The sequence below is a fragment of the Bos grunniens genome, chromosome 18, assembly GCF_055505025.1.
Source record: "Bos grunniens cultivar Pamir isolate PY7600 chromosome 18, Bosgru_T2T1.0, whole genome shotgun sequence".
In the NCBI taxonomy this organism is placed as follows: Eukaryota; Metazoa; Chordata; class Mammalia; order Artiodactyla; family Bovidae; genus Bos; species Bos grunniens.
Window position 1 is genome coordinate 64,705,019 of NC_141182.1, and position 20,744 is coordinate 64,725,762.

At 50.8% G+C, this 20,744-nt stretch overlaps 1 protein-coding gene across 21 annotated transcripts in view; it reads left to right on the forward strand.

Annotated features, from left to right (window-relative positions):
* The window catches only part of LOC147354792 (uncharacterized), a 197,226-nt gene that overhangs the window by 80,321 nt on the left and 96,161 nt on the right, over positions 1-20,744 (forward strand). For 18 of the 21 annotated variants that reach the window (XR_015146593.1, XR_015146594.1, XR_015146595.1 and 15 more), the window contains one exon: positions 196-290. Coding sequence is in view for 15 of the 21 variants with exons in the window: in XM_086354936.1 (XP_086211062.1) it covers positions 196-290 (95 nt within the window). In the remaining 6 variants the exon portion in view is untranslated. Of the gene's footprint in view, positions 1-195; positions 291-14,741; positions 14,957-15,201; positions 15,510-20,744 lie in introns of those variants that run through there. The other 3 variants (XR_015146596.1, XR_015146598.1, XR_015146597.1) reach the window with 1 other exon arrangement.

Consider the following 20,744-nt stretch of genomic DNA (forward strand, 5'->3'; position numbering starts at 1 on the left):
CGGTCGCTCCGAATATCTCGAACCCTGCCCAGTGCAGGGATGTACTGAATGAACGGAGGTTGCAGGCGACATTCTGTGGCTGCGTTATCCACGTGTGGAGAATTTCCCCAGCTCAGACAGGCTCAGAGGGAAACGTTGTGTTTGGATGGTGCCGGACTTCACTCTGAGGCTGTTCTCTTCGTTTTCTCTTGGCAGCTCCACATGCAAGGACCTGCCTTGGTTTCGTCCTTCGAAACGTCGCCAGCATCCGGTGCAAAGTGTCACAGAGCCTTGGTTTGCATCCGATATGGGTGAGTACATGAATGGATGGATTTTTTTTTTTTCCTGAAAATTGGCGTTGAGGTGTCTACTCGTACATTTATCCTGCCTTTTCACTGAACGTATTATGACATCTGATGTTCCTCAAGAGACAAGATCTTTTAGGCGGAAAGAGTTCATTTCACACAGTGATCACGTGCATGCGTCGTATACACTTGTCGCCAAGTTCTTGCTGTCCCAAAGAGCTGATAACTGCTCTGTAGATTTCTGAATATTGTGAATGTTCATAGACTTTAGATTACCAGAAATGGACTTGCTAGATCAAAGCACACACACACTTATGTATTTATAAATGCATTTTTAATTGAAGGATAATTGCTTTGCACTATTGTGTTGGTCTCTGCCATACGTCAACATGAATCAGCCATAGGTTTACTTATGTCCCTTCCCTCTGAACCTCCCTGCAGCCTCCCACCCCATCCCGCCCCTCTGGGTCATCCCAGAGCACAGGGTTTGAGCTCCCTGTGTCACACAGCAGGTTTCCACTGGCTGTCTAACTTTAGACATGGTAGTGTCGATGTTTTGGTACTACTCTCAGTGCATCCCTCCAGCTCCTTCCCCGGCTGCTGTGTCCACAGTCTGCTCTCCACGTCTGTATCTCCACCGCCGCCCTGCAGATAGGTTCATCGGTCCCATCTTTCTGGACTCCATATATGGCGCTAATATGTGTTATTTGTCTTTCCATCTCTTTCTGACTTACTTCACTCTGTATAACAGGCTCTAGGCTCACCCACCTCGTCAGAACTGAGTCAGAAGCATTCCTTTGTATGGCCGAGTGATATCCCATTGTGTGTATGTGCCGCAGCTTCTTTACCCACTCATCTGTCACTGGACGTCTGGGTTGCTTCCATGTCCTAGCTGCTGTAGATGCAAGGCACACACACGTTTTAGGCTGTGGTCCCTATGACCACAATCGTGCTCGACCACCAGCATTTGAGAATGTCCGTTTCCTTGGAACCTTCCTGACTTCCCTCCACGTTGGCACTTGGACACGTCGCCTTTCCCGAGCCCTGCTTCACCGGGCGTCTGTTTTGATATCAGAACTGTGATGCGGGGTCTGTGTTGTGTTTATCGCACATGTGAACATCCTCCTGTAAACAGTCGATTCACATCCTTTGCCCACTTTTCTACTTTGAGGGTTCAGCTTTCTCTCTGACGTGGCTCTTCACGTACTGGTGAAATAAAGCCCTCTACTGTCGCCTCTGTTTCTACATATTTGCCCTGGGTTGGCCATTTCTGTCTTAGGTCCTGTGGAAGTTCCCCTCGTACGTACGCTTTCCAATTCTTGTGGCGTCAGCTTTACAGGTTTGTTACTTATTTTGTGCTCATTGACTTTCTGCCATGTTTAGTAAACCCTCCTTCATCCTGTTGCTTCAAAAATATTCTCTTCAGTTTTCTTCCCATGACTATGAATCAAAAGCCAGGAGTCCTATCTTCCACTCCAAACACTGCTTTCCCTGCTCATCAGGCCAGACTGCTCAGGAAACCAGCCACTGGGCACCTGTGGCTGCTAAGCATTTCAGACACGGCTGGGCTGGATTAAGATGTGCCACATGGTGGGTTCCACTTGGTGTGAATGTGCGTGTTCAGTCGTGTCTGACTCTGTACCACCCCATAGACTGCAGCACACCAGGCTCCTCTGTCCATGGAATTCTCCAGACAGGAATCCCAGAGTGGGTTGCCATTGCCTTCTCTGCTTGGTATGAATGAAAGGATGTAAAATATCTAATCAACAACTTTTACCATCAATAATGTCTTGAAACAGTAGAATTTCTGATATATTGGGCTATACGCAATGTATTAGTAATATCAATCCCACCTCATTTTTTTTTAAATTTTAGGTGATTAGGTTTTATTTATGTGCATTGGGAGAAACAGGTCTGACTTTAGTTTAGTGTTGCTTTTCAGTCACTAATTTGTCTCTGATAGTCTTTGCAACCCCATGGACTGCAGCGCACCAGGCTTCCCCGTCCTTCACCATCTCCCAGAGTTTACTCAAACTCATGTCCATTGAGTCGGTGATGCCATCCAACCATCTCATCCTCTGTCATCCCCTCCTCTTGCCCTCAAATCTTTCCCAGCATCAGGGTCTTTTCCAGTGACTCGTCTCTTCAGCTCAGGTGGCCAAAGTATTGGAGCTTCAGCTTCTGCATCAGTCCTTCCAATACCCAAAATAATAAAGTCTGGCTTGTGATAAAAGTCCTCAGCATGCTATGCTCCACAGATAGAGGATCTTGCTAAAGCTGTCAAATATGAATTAGAAAGGCAGATTTAGACAATGTTTTGTATCAACTGAGACCTCTTTTATATTTCTGAAGGCTGTGCCAGAAGTTGAGCTAAGTCCTTAATCCTTTTTTAGAAGTTAATTTTTATTGAGCTCTCGTTGCTTTACAGTGTTGTGTTAGTCTCCGCTGTGCAGCACAGTGAAGTCAGCCACACGTGTACAGATGTCCCTTTTTTGGACTTGCTTCCCGTTTGGGTCACCACAGAGCACTGAATAGAGGTCCCTGAGCTCTGCAGTCGGTTCTCCTTTGTTACCTGTTTTGTACGCGGCCTCAATAGTGGACACGTGTCAGTCCAGTCTCCCAGCTCATCCCACGCCCGCTTGCCCACCCTGGTGTCTGTGCATTTGTTCTGTACGTCTGGGACTCTTATTTCTGCTCTACAGACGAGTTCGTCTGGACCACTTTTCTCGATTCCACATATAAGTGATATTATATGATGTTTGTTTTTCCTCCGTCTGCCCTACTCCACCCTGTATGACAGCTGCTTGGTCCGTCCGTGTCTCTTCAGACGGCAGTGTTGCGTTCCCTTTTATGACTGAGTGACCCCACCTCTTTTAAGACAGGTAATAGAAAACAAAGGTGGTGCGCCGCCTCAGCTAGGAGAACACTCAGGTTCAAGGCGGCGCCCGTCGCGATCTGGCAGCATCGCTCTAGGGCCCTCAAGACCGCGTCGGCTCCATATGCGAGACAGCAAAGGAGATGCAGATGCACACGGCAGACTTTTGGACTCTGTGGGAGAAGGCGAGGGTGGGATGTTTTGAGAGAATGGCACTGAAACGTGTATATTACCGAATGTGAAATAGATGACCAGCCCAAGATCGATGTGTGAAGCAGGGCACTCACAGCGGGTGCTCTGGGACATCTCAGAGGGATGGGGTTGGGAGGGAGGGGGCGGATATGTGTACCCACAGCCGATGCATGTTGACGTGTGGCAAAACCCGCCACAATATTGTAAAGTAATTAGCCTCCAATTAAAATAAATAAAATAATTTTTTAAAAAAAGACAGCATCTGTAGCTACAGGAAGGATCTGGGCCCAACTGAAACAAATCGAAGAGGTTCAGATGGCAGAAGCCGTTCTGACTGGAGACTCTCAGTCCACCAGAAGTCGTCTGAATGTCAACATCAGGCCCTGTTGCCAGATAAAACCCCAGTTCAACGACCCACCACGGAATTTTTTCCCTGATTAATGAGCTGGATGCCGGACTGGAATCCGAGCAATATATACATTGCCATCCAACCCGGGGAGGGACCGACTTTCTCAGAAAGAGCACAACCCAGCCAGTGTTCTGGAAACCTCTTTCCAGACCATAAAAAGACGAAATGCCAGCCATCCGTGTTGTGGAGTGCGTCCCTAATTTTCACCCTGCACTGATTCCCTTCCCCCCGCCCTCTTCATTTTCTGGGGCTGACTGTCCTGCCCTCTCGGGTCCCACTTCCCACCTTGAGGGTCTCTTGGGGGTCCCAGTGTGCAGACAACACTTGCATGTGGATATCTCGCCTTGTGGTGCCTAATGCCAGCCTATGCCCAGCTGAAGGGAACGCTGTCGTGCGTTCAGAGCAAAGCTGGACACGTGGGAATCCACCTTTGTTTGTTTCCATAGTGGCTTTACTGAGATGTCCTTCACAGACTCTCCCGTTCATCCAGAGTATTCACAGAGTCATATAGTCCCCACCACAATGAGTGTTCCTGTATTTGATTACTTTTAATTTGTTTACCTGGCTGTGCAGGGGCTTAGCTGGGGCACGTGGGAACTTTAGTTGCTGCACTGGGATCTCGTTACCCAACCAGGGATCAAACCTGGGCCTCCTGCACTGCACTACCAGGGAAGTCCCGTCACAGTGAATTTTAGGACGTTCTCTCCAGAAAGAAGTCCTGGGCTCCTTGGTGGTCACTGTCCCTTTCTTTCAGCTCCCCTGGGCCTGAGGCAGCACACTGCCCTACCTTCTGTCTCTCTACATGTCCTGTCCCGAATCACATGCAGCCTTTGGTGGTCAGCTTCTTTTACTTATCTTAATTTTTCAAGTTCATCTAGTTGTAACATGTCATCACATGTAACATGGGATTTTCAAGGCAAGAATACTGCAGTGGGTTGCCACTTCTTTCTCCAGGAGATCTTTCCAACCCAGGGATCAAACCTGCATCTCCCACATTGCAGGTGGATTCTTCTCCACTGAGCCACCAGGGAAGCCCCTATTCTAATGTCTCAGCACTTAGTTTCTCTTTATGGATAAATATATTTCACTGTGTGGATAGACCATGCTTTATTTATCCTCTCATAAGTAGATGGGCATTTCAGGTTTTTCACTTTTTGACTATTATGGACAATGCTGCTATGAACATTTAAGTACAAGTTTTTGTAAAAAGTTAGGTTTCATTTCTCTAGCAGTGGGAAAGCTGGATCAAACAGTAAGCCCATCCATAACCTTTCAGGGGCTGCCTCCGTCGTCCAAAACGCCTGCACTGTTTTACATGCCCACCAGCATTTTACCAGGATTCCAGTTTCTCTGCATCCTTACCAATACCTGTTTAAAGCCATCTTTGCTCGCCACAGAGCACAGCTTGCAGGACCTTAGTCCCCCAGGGGCGGAGCCTGTGCCCCTCTCGTGGGAGCACGGACTCCTAACCCGTGGACCACCAAGGAGCTCCCTCAGTCAGTGCAGTCGCTCAGTCGTGTCCGACTCTCTGCAACCCCATGAACCACAGCACGCCAAGCCTCCCTGTCCATCACCAACTCCCGGAGTCCACCCAAACCCATGTCCGTTGAGTCGGTGATGCCATCCAACCATCTCATCCTCTGTCACCCCCTCCTGCTCCTCCAATCTTTCCCAGCATCAGGGTCTTTTCAAGTGAGTCACCTCTTTGCATCAGGTGGCCAAAGTCTTGGAGCTTCAGCTTCAGCATCAGTCCTTCCAATGAATACTCAGGACTGATGTCCTTTAGGATGGACTGGCTGGATCTCCTTGCAGTCCAAGGGGCTCTCAAGAGTCTTCTTCTGCACTCAGCTTTCTTTATGGTCCAACTCTCACATCCATACATGACTACTGGAAAAACCATGGCTTAGGGAGTTCTTTCGGAGAAGGCAATGGCAACCCACTCCAGTACTCTTGCCTGGAAAACCCCATGGACAGAGGAGCCTGGTAGGCTGCAGTCCATGGGATCACTAAGAGTTGGATATGACTGAGCGTCATCACTTTCACTTTTCACTTTCATGCGTTGGAGAAGGAAATGGCAACCCACTCCAGTGTTCTTGCCTGGAGAATCCCAGGTACGGGGGAGCCTGGTGGGCTGCCTTCTATGGGGTTGCACAGAGTCAGACATGACTGAAGCAACTTAGCAGCGGCAGTAGCAACAGTAGGGAGTTCCTTAAATCTGTCATTTTGATTATAGCCACCCCAATAGGTATGAAGCAAGTATCTCACTGTGGTTTTGATGTGAATTTCCTTGATGGCTAATGATAGCAAACATCTTTTCATGAGCTAATTGGCCATTTGTCCTTTTTCTTGGCACAAACATCTGTTGAGAACCTTTGTTCACTGACCCCCTTACATCCATCCAGTTTGGGAGCAGCTGGTCTACCCGTGACAGGTTAAAATTTGAATTTCTGTGTACAGTGTAATCAGGGAAAACAGAAAGGTTACAAGAGCAATTTAGACAGTAACCAGAGAGATCGTTGAGAGACAACCTTGACTGGATCTGCTGATGGATAAGCTTTGTTGAACAGGATGAGATCAATTTTGAACTTTGTGGAGGTTCAAGTACCCAAACCCACCCAGCTCAGAAAAGCTCCTGGTTAAAGCTACAAGGTTGAAAGATCACTCTGGCTTCAGGGAAGGAGGGGCAGGAGGGAAAGAAGGGGACAGAGAGATACCAGGGGAGCCAGCTGGAAATAAAGGATAGAGTTAATTCTCCTCATGGACCTTTATGAATTTATTTATAAATGGTATTCACATAAAAATGTTACATGCAAAGTAGAACTTAGGAAACTTCCAGTGTGTGTGTGTGTGTAGCTCAGTCATGTTCAACTCTTTTTGAGTTGGACTGTAGCCCACCAGACTCCTCTGTCCATTGGGTTCTCCAGGCAAGAATACAGGAGTGAGTTGCCGTTTCCTTATCCAAGGGATCTTCCCGACCCAGAGATCGAACCCGCATCTCTTGCACCTCCTGCATTGGCTGACCATGTTTGAGACCAGGGGTCTAAAATACCACACTGTGGAGGGAGGCCAGGGTGACGGCAGAGTTTTAAGAGAGGATGGACTTTTAAACTTTTAAACTCCCCAGTCCTCCCTTAAAACAGAGTTAGGGTTAGGGTTAGGGAGGACTGGGGAGTTATTTGGGGCACATGGAATGGCTGAAGGTATTAATACATTGTAGGGGGGTTTGTGACTGGATCTGACATACCAGTGGACTTGGCCTCTCATTTCTCATGATACCCATTGTGAACGTCTCTAGATGGAAATGTCAGACCTCTTCTGATTTGTGGTTTATCTGCAACTCCAAAGGGGTTTCTGGGCTGTGGGGTCATTGGGCTGGGAACCGTGGAGAAACAAGCTGATAAGTGTAAGCAAGGGAGAGGAGGAGATGGTAGCAGGGAGGAAGAACCAACCCAAGAGCCACACCAGGTCCTGAAAACTCCACCTGAAGACACACTTCTGGGTCTGTAGCCTCCTTCGAGAGTCTGGGATCTGCCCAAGGTCCTCTCAGTAACTGCCTTTGCTGTGGAAGCTGGACACAGCTCTTCCTGTTAAGAAAAGAATTCTTACTCAGACAAGAAGCAGTGGCTCCCAACGCCCCCATGGCCTACTCCTATTTTAAGGTAGGAGAAAACCATGCCATGAGCACTGAAGGCTTGGGTCCCCTCCCCATCTGTTTTATGAGCTCAGATCTGCTGACATCAGCATATTCACGCGCCAGCCATTCATGGAAACCAAGGCTGCAGAGACGACACTTGTGAGCACTCCGGAGGCAGCTGTCTGTGGGTTCAAGGGTCCAGCTTCGCATACAGCAGGTGGTTAATCAGTGTTTGCAGAGGGGATCTCTATGTCCCCCACCCCCATGACACCCCCAGCATTCTGTTCACTAAGAACCATCTTCTCATCATGAAACAAATATTTGTGAGGCTGAAATTTTAAAAAACCCTCAGGTCTTTGACGTATGAGTTATATATACTGCAGTTTGTCCTTTTTTAGTGTGGTTTGTTGTCTTCGTCATGGTGCTCAGTCACGCAACAGCCATTGCAGTCAAGATGTTGTTGTTGTTCAGTCGCTAAGTTGTGTCCACCTGTTTGCGACCCCCATGGACTGCCGCACACCAGGCTTCCCTGTCCATCACCAACTCCCAGAGTTTGCTCAAACTCATGTCTGTTGAATGGGTGATGCCGTCCAACCATCTCATCCTCTGTCACCCCCTTCTCCTCCTGCCTTCAATCTCTCCCAGCATCAGGGTCTTTTCTAAGGAGTCAACTCTTCCAATCAGGCCAAAGTGTTGGAGCTTGTTTCAGGATCAGTCCTTCCAATGAATATTCAAGACTGATTTCCTTTAGGATGGGCTGGTTTCATCTCCTTACCGTCCAAGGGACTCTCCAGAGTCTTCTCCAGCATTTAAGGGGCTTCCTTGGTGGGCCACTGGCTACGACTCTGCACTTCCACTCCAGGGGGCACGACTGTGGTCTCTGGTTGGGGAACTCAGGGGCTTCCCAGGTGGCGCTGGTGGTAAAGAACTCACCTGCCAATGCAGGAGTCATAAGAGACTCAGGTTCCATCCCTGGGAAGATCCCCGGAGGAGGGCATGGCAACCCACTGCAGTATTCTTGCCTGGAGAATTCCACAGACAGAGGAGCCTGGCAGACTACAGTCCACAGGGTGGCAAAGAGTGGGACATGACTCAGCGACTGAACAGCAACGATTTTTAGTTGGAGGATAATTGCTTTAGAATATTGTGTTGATCTCTGCCACACATCAACATGAATCAGCCACAGGCATACATGTGTCCCCTCCCTCCTGAACTTCCCTCTGACCTCCCACCCTGTCCCACCGTTCTAGGTCGTCACAGAGCACCGAGCTGAGCTCCCTACATCATACAGCCAATTCCCACTGGCTGTCTGTTTTACACGTGAGAATGTACATGTTTATCAGGAGGGAAATTGGGTCTTTTCTCTTGCTCATTACAGTGCTAAGTTCTCATCTGATAGGCCATTCTTTTTTTAAAAAATTATCTGTTATTATTTTGGCATGCTGAGTGGCATGGAGGATCTGAGTTCCCCAAGCAGGGCCCAAACCCATGCCCCCTTCGGGGTCAGCACAGAGTGCTGACCGCCAGGGCAGTCCCTGACACGCCACCCTTGTGTGTTATGGTTTGTTTCCAATTATCCCACCAGCATGGTGTGACTGTCCCCTCTGTCCACATCTTTGTGTACTTGGGTTGCAGTAACGAGGGATCAATCCTTCCAATCGGATTAGCGGGGAGACCAAAGCAGACGTGTCACGACCTTGGTGCATACAGTATTGACGAAGTGTCCGTCAGAAAGGTCGCTGTCTGCCTGACGGACGGAAGAGGGGTGGGGCGGTGGGGAGACAGGGATGAGGCTGCCCCATTTGCCCGGGGGGCGGGCGGGGAGAGGAGGGGCCGTGGCCGCCCCCAGGGGTCTGGCCTTGGCCCCCGGACCAGCCGGGGCGCAAACAGGCGAGCAGAGGGGCCAGCACTGAAAGTGCACATCGTGGCCGGGGGGAGCTTTTAGAGCATCCAGGGGCCAGCACCTCCCGCAGCAGCCTAGGGAAGGCTCCCGATCCCTGTGGTGTATGAGGTTGGTTCCTGGCCACAGCGCTATATATACACACATACGTATATATGTTGTTGTCCAGTCACTCAGTCGTGTCTGACTCTCTGTGACCCCATGGACGACAGCACACTAGGCCTCCCTGTCCTTCAGCATCTCCCAGAGCTTGCTCAAACTCACGTGCATTGAGTCAATGATGCCATCCGGCCATCTCATCCTCTGTCGCCCCTTCCTCCTCCTGCCCTCAATCTTTCCCAGCATCAGGGTCTTTTCAAATGAGTCAGTTCTTCGCATCAGATGGCCAAAGTATTGGAGCTTCAGCTTCAACATCAGTCCTTCCAATGAACATTCAGGACTGATTTCCTTTAGGATGAATCTCCTTGCAGTCCAAGGGACTCTCAAGAGTCTACTCCAACACCACACTTTGAAAGCATCAGTTCTTCAGTGCTCAGCCTTCTTTACAGTCCAACGCTCACATCCATACATGGCTACTGGAAAAACCATAGCTTAGACTAGACGGACCTTTGTCAGCAAAGTGATGACGTCTGCTTTTCCATACACTGTCTGGGTGTGTCATAACTTTCCTTCCAATGAGCAAGTATCTTTTAATTTCATGGCTGCAGTCACAGTCCACAGTAATTTTGGAACCCAAGAAAGTAAAATCTGTCACTGCTTCCACTTATACACATATACACATGTGTACTTCCATTTCTAATTCTGTGTTTGGGGTTTTGTGTTGTTCTGTTTTTTGGCTGTGTCATGAGGCGTGGGGACTGGATACCGGGGCCTCTGCATTGGAAACACAGGGTCTTAAGCAGTGGGCCACCAGGGAAGAGATAGCTCTGTATAAACATATATATCTTGGTAATTTAGTAGCTCAGTCGTGTCCCACTCTTTGCAACCTCGTGGACCACTAGGCTCCTCTGTGCCTGGAATTCTCCAGGCATGAATACTGGAGTGGGTTGCCATTTCCTTCTCCAGGGATCTTCCCCACCCAGGAATCAAACCTGGGTTTCCTGCACTGCAGGTGGATTCTTTACCAACTGAGCCAGCAGGGAAACCCAAACATATATATCTTATACACATATATTTCTATGTAAACACATATACTTTACACATAAAAAATATATAAACATACATGTGACATGTATTTTTTCCTCCTCTGTATAAAGAAGGAGAGAATTTAGTTCCCATAAGAAGCACATTTTAGGTGATACTTCTAAAGCATGCTTATATTTTTCTTTTATGATCACTTCCCTTGTAGCCATGCCAAAGTTTTAACTGCAGAGAAAAGGAAAGACCCCTGCCCTGAAGACTAACACGTCTACCGTGGGTTCAGTAACCGCTTCCCTTGTGATGTCCATTGACCTGTCTGTTTATCTCTCCTGTGTGGGTGGAGAGACTGACCCATTTGCAAGTAGATTTCAGACCTCCGGGCCCTTTACCCCCGGATGGGTCAACATTGCCCTCCGTTAGCAGGAGCGGTCTCTTGTATAAACACAACGCCATTAGCTGCGCTGAGCAAAAGTAACAGCACCCCTGTGTGCAAACAGCGGTTACACATCAACCAGCACTTCTGGAGATAACAGGTTGAAGCCCGTGTTTACCAGGTTGTTCTCGATTTGTAGGGCAGGCTGATGGCCCTGCAGTGCACGTCTGGGTGTTTGAGCGTCTTATCCTAAAGGGCGCTCACAGATCCGGCACACAGTTAATGTTCAATGAGCGCTCGCCACCTGGGTGTGCAAGGTGCCCCGAGCATGCTCAGGCAACGTGACACCTGTGCATCTGCTGGTCTCTGCCCTGACACAGCGAGCATGCCGGCCACACTCGTCTGCACACCTCCACGCTCGCGCGGGTTTGTGGGCACGGCCGCACCTGGCAGTTGAGGGGTTTCTGTTAATGACCACCGTGGGCGTGCAGTTGTTAGCAAGGCTGTGCTTGTCGCTGCTCTGCGGCGGTGAGTCAGCGTATGCATGCGTGTACGTTTACACGCAGGCCCTCTGTTTTGGATTTGCCTCCCATTGAGGTCGCCAGGGAGCACTGAGCAGAGCTCCCCGTGCTCTGCAGTCTGCTCGTGTTAGTCACCTGTGTTATCCAGTTATCAGTAGTGTGTATATGCCAACTCCGGCCGCAGTTCCTCCCACGCCCCACCTCCCGTCTGGGCATCCATACGTTTCTTCTCTTCATCTGTGTCTCTGTTTTTGCTTTGCAAATACGATCATCTGTACCATATTTTTCTAGATTCCACATTTATGTGTTAATATATGATAATTTTTTTTCTTTCTGACTGACTTCACTATGTGTGACACTCTCTAGGTTCATCCACATCCCTACAAATGACCCAGTTTCTTTCCTTTTTATGACTGAGGCGTATTCCATTGTATATCTATACCATATCTTCTTATCCATTCTTCTGTTGATGGACATTTAGGCTGCCTCCATGTCCTGGTGATTGTACTAATAAATAGTGCTGCAGTGAATATTGGGGTGCATGTGTCTTTTGGAATGATGGTTTTCTCTCAGGTGTCGGCCCAGGAAGGGACTTGCTGGATCATATGATAATTCTGTGTTTAGTTTTTTAAGGAACGTCCACACTGTTCTCCATAGTGACTGAGGTTTAGAGTGCCTTTTTAAAATATATATATATACATTTTTTTGGTGACACCAGCTCTTAGTTGCAGCCGGTGGGATTTAGTTCCGTGACCAGGGGTTGAACCTGGCCCCCTGCCTTGGGAGTGCAGCGTCTTAGCCACTGGACCACCAGGGAAGCCCCTAGAACGCTTTTCAAACTAGCCGGACAGAGAAATCCTGCCACGCCATCCTGCTGGCCCCTCCTCCAGGAAGATGCTACTGCTCCTGTGCTGCGGGCCTCAGTGTGGGGAGGGGAGTCAACTTAAAAGTGCCAGGAGTATGACTCTAAGCAGGTGAGAGCTGATTTAACCTGTGGAAGGAGGCAGGGCCACGGAGAGGTCGTTGCCGGAGATGAGAGAGATGGTCAGTCAGCAGGGAAACCTAGAGCGTTGTGGAGCAGAGGTGGCGAGACCACGATCCACAGGCCCCAAGTCGGGGAAGGCCGCCTCCGAGGCCTCTGGCCGGGGAGAGACAGACAGAGGTGGAGAAGGTGTCTGTGGTCGACCGTCCCGCCTGTGAGAGGAGAATTAGACGTGCAGTAAACAGAGGGCCAGGGGACCAGCCTGCACCCCAGACACCCCCTCCCGCGCCCTCAGCAGCACCCCCACACCTCCGAGTGGACGGGAGCCCCGCCCTCACCGCTCTCCCCATCCCACCCCCTCCTCACAGCCGCTCAGTCAAATCCGACTCTGTGACCACATGCACTGTGGCCCACCAGGCCCCCCGGTCCCTGGGGTTTCCCAGCGAGAACACTGGAGCGGGCTGCCAGCCCCTTCTCCGGGGCATCCTCCCGGCCCAGGGATGGAGCCTGAGTCAGCTGCCCGGGCGAGCGGGCTCTTCACCACCGAGGCACCAGGGGAGCCCTGGCTAGCTCTGCCCTTGTTGTGCAGTCACTCAGTTGCGCCGGACTCTTTGTGACCCCACGGACTGCAGCACGCCGGGCCTCCCTGTCCATCAGCGTCTCCCAGAGCTTGCTCAAACTCATGTCCATGGAGTCGGTGACGCCATCCAACCATCTCATCCTCTGCTGCCCCCTTCTCCTCCTGCCCTCAGTCTCTCCCAGCATCAGGGTCTTTTCCAGTGAGTCGGCTCTTCGCATCAGGTGGCCAGAGGGTGGGAGCTTCTGAGCTTAGGCTGATCTTTGGCTGATCTTTATAAGGTAGAGTTCCGGCCAAGAGCCTCCTGGGCGCTCCTGCGTCCTGCCTGGCTCAGCAGTCACCCAGTGTCTGAACACACAGACGCTATTCTTACTCCGGTATAGCTGGGCCAACACATCAGCAGATGACTGCCGTGGAAAAGATAACGAAGGACTTCCCCGGCGGCCCAGGGGTTAGGACCCTGAGATTCCACTTGGGTTCCAGCTAAGATTCCACAAGCGGCGTGGTGCGGCCAAAGTAAATAAATAAACAAGCACGAGAAAAAATAAAAAGCACTCGGCCTGCCTAGTTGGCAGGGTTCTCGGTCTTGGCAGCGATCCCAGGGAACCCGCCAGCCCTGGCAGCGCAGGGTGCTCGGTCAGCGCGCTGGCGATGCCAGAGGCGCCGGGCGCGTGTCTGAGCGGCAGAGCCCTCGTTGGACCCGCCGCTTCACCGACAGCCGCTCAGACTCGGAGGGGAGGCTGTATCGCCCACTGGGCTCCCAGTCCGCTTCTCTCTGGGCTGACTTCCTCCCCATGGGCACTGCCTCTTGTCCTCCCGAAGTGTGGACAAACTCGGGTTTCATCCCACCGGACAGTGCTCGTCCGTGCAGGCCCATCTCCGTGTGACCTGTCTCGGGGTCAGGTCTTTATAGACACCTCCCCGTCTATAAAGGTGTAGACACGTTTGCTGTTTTCCAGCTGCCCCAGAGGCTCCTCCTTGTCCTGCGTCCTGTCCACACCCTGTACAACAGCTAACCGTTAACCGCCTGAACCCTCTTTTCCACTCACGTTGAGCCCCAAACTCATCCTTGGCCACCAGAACCAGGAGCTGTCTGCTCTGGGAACTGGGTCTTCATTGAACTGAAAAAGTATCCATCTGCAGGGTCTACTCCAGCAGAACAAACCCAGGCAGGCCCCTTGTCCCAGAGAATCTCAGTGAAGTGGGAGAGCAGACAGAAGGAAGTACAGGAGGGTGACAGTGATTTATCTGGAAAGGCTGGAGGTGCGGATTCTCTGTAGCCAGTGGTTCTTGGCCGGGGTGGGGTGAGGGGGGGTTGCGCCTTGCCTCTTTCACCTACGGGGACATTCTGCAAGGCTCAGAGACACTCTCGATTGTCACAGCTGGGGTGTGGGGAGGGATGCTGTGGTATCTAGAGACTAGAGGCCAGGGATGCTACTGAACATCCCACAATGCACAGGACAGCCACCCTCCACCCCCAAAAAGTCTCTCAGTCGTGTCCGACTCTCTGTGACCCCAGGGACTGTAGCCCACCAGGCTCCTGTGTCCGTGGGATTCTCCAGGCAAGGATACTGGAGTGGGTTGCCATTTCCTTCTCCAGGGGATCTTCCCAACCCAGGGATTGAGCTCACGCCTGCAGTGGCAGGCGGATGCTTTCCCACTTAGCCACCTGGGAAGTCCCTTCCCTAGAGACACGTGAGAGCAAGCTGCCTGCTAGGCCTCCAGCCTCTGAGTGGGACCCACAGAGGCCCCAGGCCCTTCCGTCCCTGGGGGTCGCAGCTCCCAGTTAGCACGAGGGGCTCCCGTGAGTCAGCGCCCCGTGAACAAGCAGACACGCAGGTCTCTGCCCTACAGAGAGGAGAGAAACTTTGGCTCCTGTGGACGGATGTTTATTATGCACCTGAAGTATGCTCCCTGGCATCCTGAACCTCCCCACCATCCCCATCACCACACACAGCTGACGTCAGAGCCTGGAAAATTCCAGCCTCACTGGTGCAGACCCCCTCCCTCCCCTGCTCCTGGCTGCAGTTTCCATGGCAACAGCTGGAGCCTGCCTCCTTCTCCACCAGGTAATTACTCCTCAAGGGCTGGGGCAGCGCGAGGAGGTGGGGGTGTGTGGGGAGATGGGACAACCCAGCTCCCAGGCCTCCTGCGGCAGCCACTGTCCTGCCCCTTAAAACACACTCGAACAGGAGCTTGGCAGAAGGTCATGAATTTGTCTGCCTGGACTTACACGGAGTCACACGGGTCTTTTAAGCACCAGCGACACCTGCTATGGTCTCTTCTTTGCTCACTTATCTATTCATTTATTCAGCAAATATGGATCCACTGTCCCCGGAGCCGGTGGTACGAGAAAAAAACAAACACTGGAAAAGGCATGGTCTTCTGTCCGAGAGCCGAGCTGTCGGTGACATTTGTTCCTTCAAACAGGAATGTTTTAGATTCATTTAGCAAAAGGTTATGGAAGGACCACTGCGCACTGCATGCCAAGGGTCACGCAAGGTGTAGAGAATATGTCGTAAAGAATGAACGTCAGATCCCTGCCCAGAATGCCTGGCAGTACCTTCGAACATTTTTAGAAAGAATAAATGGGCAAAGGAGTGGAGTCTGTTCGGCTCAAAATTAGGATTCTGTGCGTTTATTCATTTGACATCACGGACTAGCATGCACTCTGGGGCTCTCCCAATGGTTCAAGCGGTAAAGAATCCACCTATAATGCAGGAGATGTAAGAGACAAGGGTTCGATCCCTGGGTTGGGAAGACCCCCTGGAGAAGGGCATGGCAGCCCACTCCAGTGTTCTTGCCTGGTGGGGTGCGGTCCACAGGGTGTCAGGCACGACTGAGCACACAGGGACGCATGCAGAAAGCACGGTGTTTATTGTCTTGAATGGACAGGCAGTTAGTGGGATGTTGAACACCCTGGAATTTGCCTGAGATCCAGACGTAGAGAACAAACGTATGGCCACCGAGAGGGGAAGAGGAGGTGGGATGAACTGGGAGATTGAGATTGACACATACACCGTATCGATGCGCGTATGAAACAGGTAACTAATGGAGCCTCCTGTGCAGCTCGGGGAACTCTGCTCTGTGAAGACCCACCTGAGACAGGAACCCAGAAAAGAGGGTGTATGTGTGCGCACGTAGCTGGTGCACTTGCTGCACAGCAAAAACAACAGCCTGGTAACACAGCTCTGCTCCAGTGGGAGAAAAACGCATTTGTTTTTAACATTGAGTGCTCTCATCAAACAAAATAAATTAAAAAGCATCTGAGTAGGAGGAGAGAGGGCAGCGTTTGGGCGGAGAGAGAGCTGATGGTTTTCAGTGTTCTGCTCCCCATCAGAAAGCCCGGGTGAACGTTTGTATAATTTGCGTGGAGGAGGGGCTCGGTGAGCACCACTCTCTAGTTTACAGCCACCGAGAGGAAAAGGTAAACCAGCCTGGCCCCCAAAGAGCTGAGACAGTAGGTGGAGAAGAGAGCCAAAACGATGGCAGACAAAATAAAGTCACCAAATGTGTAAGGCCACTTGCAACCCAATGAGAACCAAAGAAACGATACGTTTTATATGTCCACTTGGTTTAAAAAGAAATAAGAATAGGGGAGAAGGAATTCCCTGGTTGCCCAGTGGTTAGAACACCACACTCTCATAGCCAGGGGCCCGAGTTCCTTCCCTGGTCAGGGAACTAAGACCCCACAGGCTGCACAGTACAGCCAAAAATTTTTAAAAAATAAAGCATTGCTAATATATATATATACACACATATACAGATGAAAATAGTATTTCAGAATGGACAGAAAATCTTTATAGGAAAAAATTGAAATGTTAAAAAAATTACAAAATAACATTCCAACCTCTTTGTACACCAAAAAAAAAAAAAAAAAAGACATGAAAACCAAACTGGCAAGTCATTTTTCCAGTTGTCAAGTGGACAAAAATGGGAATATAGACAAAGAGAGTTGGTGATTGTGTGAAAAAGAAAAAACCGATGCCTTCACAGGCTAGTGGGGAGAATGCAATTTGTTACAACCTTCCTGGCAAGTTCTTTGGGCAGAAGGCATCCAGATTTATATGCACATGCTCTTTGACCCGGCAAACGCACCCCTGGAAATGTGCCCCTTCAGACGCTCACAGAGGTACGCACACCACAGGGTGCTCAGGTCAGAGGTGCTGGGGAAGCGACCAGGGGAGCAGTCCTCGTCTGTGTGGGGCCTGGAAAGTGCTGTCGCGGCCGGATCTCAGAGCCCAAAGACATAAATACTTGCGTGATGAGGAAACCGTGTTCTGAAGGCGGTTTGATGTTACGATTCCGTGTTGCATAGACAAGAACTGGATTAAACTCCTGTATACACATCACTGGGGCTTCCCAGGTGGCACTGGTGGTAAAGAGCCTGCCTGTCAGTGCAGGAGACTTTAGAGACCTGGGTTTCATCCCTGGGTCAGGAAGATCCCTGGAGGAGGGCATGGCAGCCCACTCCAGTATTCTTGCCTGGAGAATCCCATGGACAGAGGAGCCAGGGGGGCTACAGTCCGTGGGGTCACAAAGAGTCAGACATGACTGAGCAACTCCACACGCATAAGGCCAACTTGCAGAGCAGCTGGACAGTGTCTAGAAGAGCTGGTGATGGGCATTCCCCAACCACTCAGAAAATCCACCTTAAGGTCTGTGCCCAGCACAGACTCTCACCGTGTGGAAGGAGACTGGTTCATTGTGACCCTCACTCATCCGACAAATGTTTGTTGAGCAGAATCCAGGTACTGGGCGCTGTCACAGGTGCTAGAAACATCCAGGGTTGCTTGTCATAGCAAGGGGAAAAAACAAAAAACACATCTTAAAGGTGCACCCGTGGGAGAACAGGCAGATTAACTGGTGTCTTTTGATCCATGGAGTGTGACGAGCAGTTGAAAAGAAGAGTGAGGGGCTTCCCTGGTGCTCCAGTAGCTAAGACTCAGTGTTCCCAGTGCAGGGTGCCTGGGGTCCATCCTGGTCAGGGGACTAGATCCACTTGCTGCAGGTAAGAGTTCAAGGGCCACAGCGAAGACCCGGCTCAGCCAAATAAATAAAAAATAGATACTGAGAAAACAGCCAGAAGTAGCACTGGCGCATATACACCACCATGTGTGAAATAGAGAGCTGGTGGGAAGCTGCTGTATAGCCCGGGGAGCTCAGCTTGCTGCTCCGCGATGACCTAGGGGGTGGGGCGGGGTGGGAGGAGGGGGGAGGCTCAGAAGGAGGGGCCCCGTGTATACCTGTGGCTGGTTAGAGACCAGCACAACATTATAAAGTGATTATCCTCCAGTTAAAAACTGCTGCTGTTCGGTCACTAAGTCGTGTCCAACTCTTTGCGACCCCGTGGACTGCAGCACACCAGACCTCCCCGTCCATCACCAACTCCCGGAGTTTACCCAAACTCTTGTCCATTGAGTCGGTGATGCCATCCAACCATCTCATCCTCTGTCGTCCCCTTCTCCTCCTGCCCTCAATCTTTCCCAACATCAGGGTCTCTTCCAGTGAGCTAGCTGTTTGTATCAGGTGGCCAAAGTATTGGAGCTTCAGCTTCAGCATCAGTCCTTCCAATGAATATTCAGGGCTGGTTTCCTTTAAAATTAAAAATAAATAATTTTTTTAAAAAAAGAAAGAAAAGCAAGGATGAGGAAATGTGCCAAGTGGCTGGATGATTAGCAAGCCCCCTCCCACCCGATGTCTCTCCCTCTCTGCTCCAAGTTCTCCAAGATGTTGCCCTCACACCTTCCTGAAATGTTTTCTCTCCTCTCTGTTGACTGGCGTCGTTTGGAATCTGGGGACAGCTTCCCCTTGGAAGGCGGGCCGCTCGTGTACGCTAGTGCTCAAAACACAGGGTCACAAGGGGCAGATCTTCCTGCTCGACAGACTTGGGGAGGAGGGCGGAGCCCACCACGGCCAGAACGACTTGAAGGAGTATGACACACGCATGCAAGCATGGCACACCTCATTATCTGCCTACTCCATATACTGCATAAAATCCTGTCCGTTTTATACTGTGTGAACACTGCATATTATATACTATATAAAACAGGTAGCTAGTAAGGGCCTGCCGTAGAGCACAGGGAACTCTACTCAATGCTCTGTAATGGCCTATACGGGAAAAGAATCAAAAAAAGGGTGGACATATGCAGCGCTTCCTGTGCTGTGTGCGTGTGTGTGTGTGTGCGTGCACCCGTGCACACACATGCATGCACTCATTCAGCCCTGTCCAGCTCTTTGACACCCCATGGACTGCAGCCCACCAGGCCCCTCTTTCCATGGGATTCTCCAGGCAAGAATACTGGATGGGTTGCCATTTCCTTCTCCAGGGGGATCTTCCCGAGCCCGGGATTGAACCCGGGTCTCCTGCACTGGCAAGCATATATATTCTTTACCACTGAGCCCCCTGGGAAGCATGATTAGAGTAGTAAGTCTACCTAACTCTGGAGCTTGGTATTTAGAAGTGCACTTGCCCCCAAATATACCTTTTCCAACTCTAAAGATGTAATAAAGATATTGTGGTCTTCAAAAAATCAGATCAGATCAGATCAGATCAGTCGCTCAGTCGTGTCCAACTCTTCAAAAAATATATGTATATATAAACTGATTATGTGTATGGATATATGTGTATATATAACTGAGTCACTTTGCTGTTTACCTCAAAAATGACACAACATTGTAAATTATTTACTTACAAAGCAGAGACTCACAGACTTAGAATGAACTTATGGTTGCTTGGGGGGAAAGGATGGGGGGAAATGAGAGTTAGGGAGTGTGGGATGGACATGCACCCACTGCTGTGTTCAAAGTGGAGTACCAGCAAGGCCCTACTGTAAGCACAGGGAACTCTGCTGGTGTTAAGTAGGAGCCTGAATGGGGGAGGGGGGGCAGTTTGGGGGAGAATGGACACGTGTATATATAGGGCTGAGTCCCTTCGCCTTCCACCTGAAACTGTCACAGCATTAATAGGCTGTAACCGCCAATACAAAATAAAAAGTTTAGGAAAGAGGAAGAAGCACCTGCTTCGTGATAGCCAGGCTTGTGGACCCCGATGCCGTCTGACTTGAGAACTGGAAGTCTCCAGCCCGCAGCGGCCCCCTTCCCTGCCCTCGTCTCCACGGTCTGATCAGGCAGCGGTTGCTATGGCAACGGCCGGCCTCGCTGCGCATCAGGTGCCGGCTCTTTCGGGAACACGGATGACAAAGCGTGAAGCCGGGGTCCGGGCGAGGGGGCGGGGGGCCGGGTCCACACCTGCCGCCCCTCTGCTCCGGCTCCGTCACCGGGTCAGGCCGGCCTTTGTGCACATTCCGGCACGACATTAGACAGGGGTCACTGCAGAAGAAAAGGGAAGCGGGCCGCCGGGGTCCCGGCAGGCCTTGGAGAACTCCTAGGCCTCCTGCCAGAGCCGGGGTCATTGTTGCCCGCCTTTCAACGCCCAACGATCGGGTTCATTCAGCATATGATCGAGGCCCACTGGGGCCGCGCTCTCCCTGCAGCCAGAGATGCAGTGTTAGGGAAACATGGGTGTGCGCCCAAGACCCTCACGTCTGAGGTTTCTATCACAACAGGTGCATTGATTCACTCAGCAAGCAGCCTCCGAGGGCTCGCTGGGTGCCGGGTACACACGGAGGAGGTGTGCGGATGAAACAGACACAAAGATCTCTTCTTGGGCTTGACATGCACACACTGCTGTATGTAAGACAGATAACCAATAAGGACCTGCTGCATAGCGCAGGGAGCTCTACTCAATACCCTGCAGCGGCCTGCGCGGGAAAAGAACCTAAATAAGAAGGGACACGTGTGTGTGTATAACTGAGTCCCTTTGCTGGACGTCTGAAACTAACCAGCATTGCAGAT